This window comes from Salvia hispanica, chromosome 6, assembly GCF_023119035.1.
Source record: "Salvia hispanica cultivar TCC Black 2014 chromosome 6, UniMelb_Shisp_WGS_1.0, whole genome shotgun sequence".
Taxonomy (NCBI): domain Eukaryota; kingdom Viridiplantae; phylum Streptophyta; class Magnoliopsida; order Lamiales; family Lamiaceae; genus Salvia; species Salvia hispanica.
The window spans coordinates 18,040,757-18,051,870 of NC_062970.1; the positions used below are offsets into that span (position 1 = coordinate 18,040,757).

Below are 11,114 nucleotides of genomic sequence, written 5' to 3' on the forward strand. Positions count from 1 at the left end.
ATATTTTAACTTCTGGGATTCTATTCGCCCTTCATTCTATTTGAGATTTGGGCTAAAAAATTGGGATTTGGCATATGAATAATGATTTTTTTTTTTTTTGTTAATACTTCTAAACGAATTTTTTCTTTTATTTGAAAATCATCACAGATTCATTACTTTTAGGAAAACTATTTAATGTTGCAAATTTTAAAATTTGGTGTCACAGAAATCCAGTCTATCCTACTATTACATATTGACTCATCAAAAAATGTATATAGAATGTTTTATTAGGATTAGTCTTTTCGATATGGATACTACTTATTACTACTAATTTGACACAAATTAGACTTAGTATCACAAATTAAAAACAAAATACTTTAAAATTCAAACATTACGAACTCACTATCAAACAATTAAATTCTACTATAAATTTGTGAGATGAATATTAATAAGAATGCACAAAAGATAATATATCCTCTTTCAAAAAATTACTCTATTTAAATATTATATTTTTAAATAATAATTATTTAAATATTTTATATATAATTTATTTTTATTATATCCGACCCCACGAGTTTTAAATCATGGATCCGCCATTGGATCTCGCTATCCCACTGACATTACTTTAACTATCTATCTCTTCATATCTCTTACTTTATTAATTTTGTCTTAATTCTCCTAACACAAAAGTATTACGGACCCAAAGCTAGCTATTAAACACAATGTTCTTATCATAATCACAAAGTCACTAAAATGTTCATATTTTATTAATTATTGCTATGAATTTGTAATCCGTCTTGACATTAGGTGAGGAGGATTTCCATCCTAAGACGGCTACTGATTAATTGGTTCAAGGTCGTCGAAGAATTGCACAAAGTCGATAATGATGAAGAGTTTTTTAAAACATTGAAGAATTTATACCTGTAGCCTCAATACCGTAGTTTTTAATATTTTGGTTTAATTTAGAACCAATGCATTGTATTGATTCAATTTTGAAACAACGTGATTGAGTTTTATAGGTAGAAATAATTTTTTAACATGTCATGTTCTTGTTTATTTTCAAATAAAAATTAACTAAGCTAATTGTTAGAATACAAAAATTGATAATTAGAAAATAAAGTCGAAATAGTCTTTCATTATTTGCTTACTAGTCTCTCTATAAGGATGCGATGAATGTAATTGAAATGCTAATCAAGAAACTAATACAATATACTATAGTCCATAAGCTCATATGATTTTTGATAGAAATCCATGAGTTCCATCCTAAAACCAATTGGTGATAAGAGGAGGGCCCATGAGATTTATATACTAGTTTCAGTTTTCTCTTGGCACCGATGTGGGACAGTCATATGTTATATTTTTAGTTTCAATTGCCAACACCCTCCCTCAAACCCTTCAAGGTGAATCTTAGGTGAATCTTGGAGGGGTTGGACTTTTTCTAATCGATTGGACAATCGGTCCAATTTTTTTTCGATCGGTTGGACCATTTGGCCCAAATTTTTAAGTCCAGATATACTGCTGGATCAGTCATTTTTTTGGTTTCGGCCCAGATATACTGCTGGGTCAGTTAAATTTGACCCACAGTCGGCGACCCGCTCTGATACCATGATAGAAATCCATAGGTTCCATCCTAAAACCAATTGGTGATAGGAGGAGGGCCCATGAGATTTATATACTAGTTTCAGTTTTCTCTTGGCATCGATGTGGGACAGTCATATGTTATATTTTTAGTTTCAATTGCCAACAATTTTAATTAGTAGGAGTATTTATTTATTCACATTTTATTTCTATTTTCTAACTAACAAATCATATTTAACATGTAGGAGTATTTAAATACAACTAGTGTAGAGAAGAAAAATACGTTATGCAATAATAATTTTCAATGATAAAAAGCATAGTCTCCATCACTTAAAGACCAATTTAATATAACACAGGTTTTTAAAAAATTATCTATGTGAAAAAATACTCCCTTCATCCCTATGTAGTAGAGACGTTTCCTTTCGGCACGAGATTTTAAAGTATTGCGTTAAAAATTAGCTAAGTGAATGGAGAATTAAGTATGAATAAGAAAAATGAAGAGAGATGAAGAGAGAATAAAATAAGAGATAGTAAAGTAAGAGAGAAGAAAAGTTTGTGTTTTTTGTCAAAATAGGAAATGACTCAGCTAAAGTGAGATAATCATAAAAAGAAATACGACTCAGCTACAGAGGGACCGAAGGAGTAAAAAATAGAAGTTAGTAAAATACGGATTCTACGTAGATCCTATTTTAATACTATAATGGATCGTGAGATAATATTATAATGGATCGTGAGATATTAAGATATTTGAAAGTGACACAATAAATTAAAGATCTATTAAAATATTTAAAAGTATCACAATTATTATAGGCCACATAAAATGTTGGTAAAACACCTATTGTGGCATTATTAAGGTTTACAATAGATCGTGCACATAAAATCTTTGAATCATTAGTTGTGAGCCTTTGATCGATGTGATTTGTGAGACGGCGGTGAGTTCTGACAATTGAAAGAACAGAAACTTTCACGGCATTCGTCGTCAGTTAAACCAGTGTCCGAACACCCAAATAAACATTCTTTACAACCATTGTCGTCATCGTCAGCGGACACCGCTGCATAATTAGCAGCAAATATAAGGACAATGAAAATTGTAACCACATCTCCCCATCTTGACGATTTCATGTTAGCTAACTATTATACTACTTTTTCTATGGAAAAAGATAAATATTTGAAAGTGAATTTTATCCAAACAGTTTACGTTTATATATACTTTTCATACACCTCTCATTTATTTGCATTAACACAATTAATTAAGATTCAGTGGGAGGGGGTTATCAAATTTAGTGGCTAAATTTAAATGAACGTTACAGTGGGAGGCTCATTTAGTTGCGTAAACACAATTAATTAAGATTCAGTGGGAGGGGGTTGTCAAATTTAATGACTAAATTTAAATGAACGTTACAGTGGGAGGGATTGTCGATGTATATATGAGTTGGGGTGTGATCAATTGTTCACTCACTCATTAGTTGTTAACTACAACTAATTTAAGATCATAAGAATTAAGAGATCTAATAGTCTATAATTTTCTATATGTAATTTCGTTTTTCATATTTTAATATTGAAAAAATAAGATTAACTATCACATTTAGGATTTTGAGTCGCAATATCAATATAGTGTCTTAAAGATATATCAACATAATGCATTGAATATGTGAACACAATTTAATATTGGTATTGTACACATATTATGTTATCTATGTTGATGTTAGCTGTTTGTCAAAAAATATGAAAATTTAGGATTTTTTTTTATTTTGACATCGAAACATATGCATGTAAGATCTCGTTGGAATTCTTATAAAATTATCTTTAATCTGATATATGTTGTTTAAAAAAATAATTTTAATTGGGATAGTTATAATCATTTAAAGTTTTGAGATATTTTTTAAAAGATAGTTATAACTAACTTTTTGTTAATTGACAATAATACCCCCAATTGACATTTTTTGTACATTGTGTTGATACTCATGGTTGTATGATCTTGTACCTGGATTTAATGATCCAAAAACTATTATTTAGTTGTAGTTAGCAAATTAAGAATGAGTTAACAATATAACACACTCATATATGAGCTTAACGTTGGCCCCATGCATATTAGCCTAACATGAGTCTAATAGACATACACATAACATATCTGAGAAGGATCTAATTAGATTATGATTCATTAACCCAAGATTTATACTCTTTGTTGATGTTGATTTTGCAATTGAACACAAAAGCACACACAAAAAAACAATAAAAGGATAGAGTGGATCTAACCCTTCAAAAACTAGACCCAAAATGATTTGATGGGAGACAAGAGATGAAGAATATGAAAAGGAAGATAAATGTCATTGATGGAATAAGCAAAAGACACTTATAACATACTAACAAGTATCAATGGCTAAACCTTCAAGGAATCCACAAGCCTCAAATATATCTTTACTTGATCCATGCTTGAACTAGCAATTGATGGAAATTTCATACTTGACTAGCAATTGATGGGAAAAGCAACCCAGAAAACTAGGAATTTGAAACAAACCCTCAAAGGGAAGAACAAAGCTCACAAGCTACAAATTCAATGTTCAACCAAGAAATAAAATGGAAAAAGTGCTATTTATAGTTTAGGTCCAAAATTAAAGGAAATGACCCACAAAATATAAGTCCGCGTGATTCGCCCGGTCGGGTGAATTGTAAGGCACAAAATGTCCGCCCGGGCGAACTTTCTGCCCCAAATGTGCAAAAATGTGCAAAACGTTTCCATGGCTAATTTCGCCTGGCCGCGCGTTTGAAGTCGAAGATATTGGTGGCATTTTCAGAACATAAACAACAAAAATAAATATTAATTAAAACCTGAACATAGAAATACATAGTTGATTGCGGATTTTTTAGCCTTTTCATATCATTATCGTTGGAAACTAAACACCACTTTAAATCGTACTGGTGGAATTGGTCTGGTTCATCATTAATTCTTGGATTTCAATTAAAAAAAAACAATCTTGAAAAAATTAGTGTAGTGTCCGAAAATTTGAAAGAATCGAAAATTAGTGTAGAATTGGCACTTACAAGCGCATTTAGAGATGTGACTATGTTTGTCATACGGGAAAGGGAAAATGCTAACTCTAATTTATTCCTATGATTTACTAGTATTTATATGGACTGTATATTTTGTTATTTATCAACATTTGTTTGATGAAATTGCATATTTCACTGACTATACCGGATATCAATGTTTATGCAACTGAGCCGTTTTAGATTTTACAAACAAGTTTTGCATGAAAACTTTCCACACTTTCAATTGTTTGGTTGAATATTATGCTCCTTGAATGAAATTTTTTAATTGCTAAAATATTCAACCTGCTCAATTTATGTATTTATTCCAGTTTCCGAAAACTCTCACCAATAAGCAAGGGGAGAAATTGTCAAGACATTATTATTGTTGAGTAATTTATTAAACACAACAACAACAACAAAAAAATCCTATTAAAAATATTTTTAATGCAATTAAGGACGTTATTTTATATTTCTAAATATACTACAAACGCTTCAAAAACGTTTTTATTATTAATGTCCCAACTAAATTAGAGGGTGCAAATGAAATCGTCCTAAAAAAGCAAAAGATTAAGCTAATTTTATACGAAATATATATATTTTGCGTATCGCGAGCATTGAGGTTCATATTTATCAAATGTAGTGAATCTTGTGATTGCGTTTTCAATCTAATATTATCCCCACCCCATGTTAGAAGTTGAGGAGTTTGAAATGAAAATGTAGCAGGAGGAGAATAGGAATCAGCTGATTAAAGAGTTACTAATGGCTGTGCTCTTACAAATTACAATAGTAATGAGATCTTTTATGGAAACAAGTAAGAGTAAGACTTTTGAATCAATTATTGATAGGGCCAAGCGTTTTGAAGGCGGATCCCCATCCACATGCATTTGAATGTCGGCATACGAGTTTTTTGCGTTTCAAAATGTAAGTGCAATAGTGTTGATTTGACTATACTTGAGGAAACATAAAATTTTTACTTTATGTTCATATCAGAGTAATGCATTTTCTAATTACTAACGCAACAAAATTTTCGGTTGTAGTTATTCATCACTAATTTGTAGTGAGTTATAGTATTAATTTTTGGATCGTACTAGGCTAATTGAGTCAATTTTTTATTTTTCCGAAAAAAGTTACACTACTATTTACTTTTCTTTTTATTTTTTTAATTCGGTTTGCTGGTGTTAGTATGCCTTGAATCTGTATGGTTACTGCTAGCCGAACGTTATGTAGAAGTAGGACACAAAACTCTGTAATCTGAAAACAATCTGAATAATATTTGTTCTCCGTTTCCGCCTGTGGACGTAGTCAATGCAACGTGATCTGTCTTCTTTACATTTCTGTTTACTTCGATTACACAATTGTTCTATTATGTCACAACGGCCGGAGTACTTTATTCTATCAATTTAACCTTTAAATACTAATTTCTTAAAATAAATGCCCTAACTATAAAATGTGACAGAGCAGTCGGAGGTAGTATTAATAATGAAACATAGATTTGAAGCATTAGTAACGTCCATAATATTTTACAAATAACATCCACTACATATTTTTTTTGAGAAATCTGAGAATATTATGTCAATACAAAATTCAAAGACACGTATTTGAGAAATTATGTGTAATGAATAACAAAACACGCTTCAAAATCACGTGCATACCACGCGCTTATATTTTGCGATGGAAAGAAAAAGGTTGAAGCTCTGGTTGATGTCAACCATCATCAATAAAACATTATCCACCACCCTTCACTTTCTGCCTGCGATTTTCTGCTCTCACAATTCACAATAATCCAAACCCAATTTTGATTATTCCTCTCTCCGATTTTATTTTTAAAAAAAAATCCTGAATATCTGTTGTTCATCGGCACAAATCATTTGGCCCCTACCAACTTGGCTGTATTTAATTCCATGCAACTACTTCTGCTGGTGAACGTGTGTCCAATGATTTGATCATCACCAACGACCTCAATTAACTGTATGAATTTTCTTAATTATTGCATTGTTATGTGATATTGATTTTTTTTTTCTGTATTGCCAATGCAGAAGAAAAGCAGCAAAATGGTTTATTCGTTGTGATTTCGTGATTTGGGTTTCAAATCCCCAAATGTCTGTTGAACTAGAGAATGAAGAATCTGAAACTGAAACCGTTTCAGGTAATCGATGGATTTTGTCCTTTCTAATTATGCTTCATTATGGAGTAGTATATATTGGAATTTCAATCAGAAAATGTAATATTTTCATAGGCTATATTTATTCATTTTGGTGTTTCTGGGCCTTAATTTTTTACCAGTCTAGAGCTCATTTCTGGGGATGGATTTTTTTTTAATACAAGTCTAGAGATCATTTGGAGCATTAATTTACATGATTAGTGGCCTTTAATTTGTCTCTACTACATTAACTAATCTAATTGTGGAACTTTTCTACTCTTATGTAAAACATATTGAAACTCCACATAACACATTCAGTCTGATTCTTGTACAAATTATTATGTTGGCAATATGAGTTTTCTGAAAATCAGTTGCAGGTTCTTGTCTTTATGACCTTCTTAAGTTGGAAACCTGGGAGGACAGCCCGAGGAAATCACAACAACCTTCTACCTGTAAGTGAATTGTAGTCTTAATGAGGTCCTGTAATGATTTGTATATTTGATTTGTGTTGCTATTGCACTTGTGATGAGCGCTCCAAATGTGCAGTCGAGTTAAAAACGGGAAATAGTATTGTTTCACGATTGATAAAACTAAGATTTGAACGTTCTGAGCTACCTATTACCTCAAATATGCAAAACTGATTATTTGAACATTGAACTGAGAAATCAAGTTTGCTGCCACATTGGACCAAATCATATGCTTGTAAAATTTCAAGGGTCCTCGATCCTGTCCATGATAGATAATTTTGCCTATAAACGAACACGTTCCAATCATTTGTAACAATCATCTTTATCTTAAAGCAACATTACTATTTCCAGTATATTGATCATACAGTTTTGATGTTAGAATTCTTACTTGGTAAAAATTCTCCCAACAGTAGTGCAAATTAGACTAAGATAATGGATTACTCCATTTCTGCTGTCGAGGTCTCTTAACACGGATTCTTATACTCTAATATCCTTACCTTTCGACAGACTCTGTTGATTCAAATTGATATTTTACGCGCAAGAAAGCTGTAATAGTACTTTAAAGGCCGCCTGCAACTTGATTTTACTTTTTTTTGGTGCGAACAGGTGCGAGAAAGAGGCTGCAGAATATATTAACTGAAGCTGGCAATGATTTTTGTGCCGATTGTGGAACTGCAGATCCAAAATGGGTGTAAGTCTCAGTGTTATCTCTTTTATCGCTTCTCAATCACATTTAGGCGGAAAATCCCATTATGTTGAGCTAGTTTGAAGATGGTATAGATAGGTCTATCAAACTTCGCATCTATAGACTTTTTATGACATCTCTCTACAATATATTGCGACTTATAGTTCCGTTTGTTACAAGCAGATCTTTGACCATTGGAGCATTCATATGTATAAAGTGCTCTGGTGTACATAGAAGCCTTGGAGTGCATATAACAAAGGTCAGGAGCTCATCTATCAGCCCAACAGCTATACGTATAGTTGTATTTCTCAAGTCGAGAATCGATGAGTGATCTTTCATGTCTACCTTATAGGTTTTGTCTGTGAAGCTTGATGAGTGGACGGATGAGCAAGTTGATGCCCTAATTGAGATGGGAGGAAACAATGCTGTAAACTTTAAATACGAAACCAACATCCCTGAAGATTACAGCAAACCAAAACCAGATGCATCTGCAGAGGAACGCACTGATTTCATAAGGTAGTACAGCACCTTGTTTGAGATATTTTTTCTTCTCCAAACTGTGTTTACATCCATTTTCTGAACCTAGATGTTTCTTATGCTCAGGAGAAAATATGAGCTTCAACAGTTTGTTAACAGTGAATTGCCGATGTGTTGCCCTTTTCCATCATCAACTCCAGCAACCCATAGCCGTTCTTCGAGTTGTTCTTCTCAATCAGGAGCCGACAAGAAACACTACAAGAAACAAACCACCACACGTATGCAGGGTCTGGGGAATGCATTTCGTTATAGCTGGAGACGAGAGCACAAGCCAGCCAAAAAAAACAACTCAATGGTATTAACTAGTAATTCATGTCCATAGAGTTTTAGTTGTTATTATCTTATAAGTATTTACGTCAAAGTCTTTGTTCTGCGAGATGCATAATCTTTACCTTGTTCTCTTACTTTCGATAGGCTGGCATGGTTGAATTCGTAGGATTGATTAATGTTAACATCGTCAGAGGCACTGACCTTGCTGTCCGAGATATGGTTTCTAGTGACCCATATGTCATCCTCAATCTTGGAAATCAAGTAAACCATTCTTCTCCTCTCCTTGCATGATCCTCAACTGAAGTTAAATTGATTATTCTGCTTCTAACAACTACAAGGCTTCTCCGGGTTGCAGTCTATGAAGACACGAGTCATAAAGAATAACCTCAACCCTGTATGGAATGAAAAACTAATGTTGTCAATCCCAGAAGATATTCCTCCCCTTAAATTGGTAAAATTTGCATCAAACAGTATCATACTCCTTGTTTCACAAAACCATTTGTCGTTGTCGATGTATTGAATGATTTATTTGCAGCTAGTCTACGACAAGGATACCTTCTCAACAGACGACTTCATGGGAAGCGCGGAGATTGATATTCAACCACTTCTCTCTGCTGCAAAAGCTACAGAGTATTCGTCCATTAATGAGCCAATGCAGCTAGGGAATTGGAAAGCAAGCAAGGAGGAGAACACCCTTGTAAGAGACGGGGCCATCGTCTTAGAAGACGGTAAGGTGAAACAGGAAATCGCTATTAGGTTGCAGAACGTTGAGAGGGGATTCTTGGAGATTGAGCTTGAATGCATGCCTCTCACACAATAGCTGGTGGCTGCATATCAAGAAGAGACAATGTAGCTTATTAGCAAGTTTGTCAACTTAGGTAACATTGTGTGTTCCTATATATTTTGCTTCATCTGTTAATATAGAATTAATCTCAGAAATTTTGTGTATGTTACTGTGTTATAGAAACTTGGAACAATGTACAGCTGCAAATGAGTTGCATCCAATATTTATATTCCAGTTGTTATAAACATTTCATGACTAGATTTGCCAAGAAGGCTATAAATTTTGGTTAAAAAGCTGCAACAATCATAAAAGAGGATATGAATATAGAGCAGGAAATGTTGAAAGAAAAGGCAAAGAGAGATCCTCCTGATTATTGATGAATACAAGTATATAGTTACATTATATAGCTACTACTAACCTAATCTGTATATACAGAGCTACCAAATCTAATCTCATAAGCAATGAGTTATGCATGATTCATCACAATCACAAAAAACCTCAGCAGCAGCAGAGCGGGCAACGGACCAAGCCATTCTCGTTGCACTCGGTGCACCTCTTCCGCTCCTCCTCCTCCTCATCGAACACCTTCCGGCTACCGTTGCACCTTCCGCACGGTGCGAACCTCATGTCGTCGCAGCCCTCGCACGGATTCGCCGGCCGCAGCGGCAGCCCCTTGATCAGCCGGACGAGCTCCCCCGCCTCCAGCAGCTGCCGTATCACGTCGGCGCCGCCGACGTACTTGCCCTTGATGAACACCTGCGGCAGGCTGATGTGCTTCTCCCCCAAAACCCTCTGCAATTCCTTCCTGTACGCCACGTCCATCGATATATCCCGCTCGTCGATGCTCACGCGAAACCCTCGGAAAATCATGCGTATGCTGTGGCAATCCTGGAACGTTTTGCGGACGCCTCGGAGGCTGGTGTGGTAGATCACCACCCGCTCCTCCGTGCCGGGGAGCCGGAACGGGGAATCATCGGCGACGGATTTGGGGGAATCCGGCAATTTTGACGGTTTTGGAGGGGTTGAGGCCTGTTTGGGGGATTCGAAAATCGAGCACAATTTCCTGACTTTGCCCTTGAGTGAGTTCCCGGCGGAGACCATCGAACCGAACGGGGAGCTGTAGAGGCTCTTGATCGAGCTGCCCCGCTGCAGAGTGGGGGCGGGGTAGAGGTTGTAGAGCGGCTTTGTGGTGGTGGCGGCTAGGTCTGAAGATGAATTGAGCGTCAGCGAGCGATTGAAGTAGGAAGAAAAACCGGATTTCGGTGTTGTATCGGGCGATTCCATTTCCTGATTCTTCCAATCGAACATCAACGGAGAGAATTTTGAATCGGTGGGGAAGGAGGCGACAATTCTACACACACAGCTTTTTTATCAGCAGAGAGATGGAAGAGCATCGGCTCGCGCTCGACTCTGTTTTATGGTTTTTCGGTTAGGATTTCTTTTTCTATTAATTAAATTTGGGGTGACTAATTAATTTAACACTAACCAAAATTGTTGTACTCCTACTAATTGATGGGCTGCCTTAACGGTTGAGAGGTGACACTTAATTTTCAACCAAGCATAATAATAAGCAAAAATAACGTTCCATCTTTTCTAGTTGGGGATTCCGAGCTTGTAATGCTAGTAAATAAAGAATTGTATTTT

At 34.9% G+C, this 11,114-nt stretch overlaps 2 protein-coding genes across 4 annotated transcripts; one reads left to right on the forward strand and one right to left on the reverse strand.

Annotated features, from left to right (window-relative positions):
* Nucleotides 1–6,313: 6,313 nt before the first annotated feature.
* Nucleotides 6,314–9,722, forward strand: LOC125194329 (probable ADP-ribosylation factor GTPase-activating protein AGD11). Of its 3 annotated transcripts, none has more exons than XM_048092495.1 (10): nt 6,314–6,555; nt 6,624–6,733; nt 7,099–7,179; nt 7,801–7,885; nt 8,063–8,138; nt 8,232–8,395; nt 8,483–8,711; nt 8,831–8,947; nt 9,042–9,137; nt 9,222–9,722. In XM_048092495.1, exons 2-10 carry the CDS (start codon nt 6,685–6,687, stop codon nt 9,504–9,506), a joined length of 1,182 nt encoding a protein of 393 aa, XP_047948452.1. In that variant the 5' UTR covers nt 6,314–6,555; nt 6,624–6,684; the 3' UTR covers nt 9,507–9,722. The 3 variants fall into 3 exon arrangements, with proteins under 3 accessions (XP_047948452.1, XP_047948454.1, XP_047948453.1); XM_048092497.1 differs by having other exon boundaries at nt 7,105–7,179; XM_048092496.1 differs by having other exon boundaries at nt 6,314–6,512.
* On the reverse strand, nt 8,342–10,912 carry LOC125194330 (uncharacterized protein At5g39865-like). The gene is made up of 4 exons (XM_048092498.1): nt 9,968–10,912; nt 9,242–9,513; nt 8,809–9,078; nt 8,342–8,668 (listed from the first exon to the last, which is right to left on the reverse strand). The coding sequence occupies exon 1, from the start codon at nt 10,776–10,778 to the stop codon at nt 9,969–9,971; it is 810 nt and encodes a 269-aa protein (XP_047948455.1). The 5' UTR covers nt 10,779–10,912; the 3' UTR covers nt 8,342–8,668; nt 8,809–9,078; nt 9,242–9,513; nt 9,968.
* Nucleotides 10,913–11,114: the final 202 nt, after the last annotated feature.

What these genes read in the sequence shown, in the direction of transcription:
- LOC125194330 (XM_048092498.1), bottom strand. Translation starts at nt 10,778, where the DNA reads ATGTTCGATTGGAAGAATCAGGAAATGGAATCGCCCGATACAACACCG.
- LOC125194329 (XM_048092495.1), top strand. Translation starts at nt 6,685, where the DNA reads ATGTCTGTTGAACTAGAGAATGAAGAATCTGAAACTGAAACCGTTTCA. An exon ending in ACTGCAGATCCAAAATGGGT is followed by an intron (nt 7,886 to 8,062) that starts GTAAGTCTCAGT and finishes TGTTACAAGCAG; the next exon opens with ATCTTTGACCATTGGAGCAT. An exon ending in TCCTCAATCTTGGAAATCAA is followed by an intron (nt 8,948 to 9,041) that starts GTAAACCATTCT and finishes TCCGGGTTGCAG; the next exon opens with TCTATGAAGACACGAGTCAT.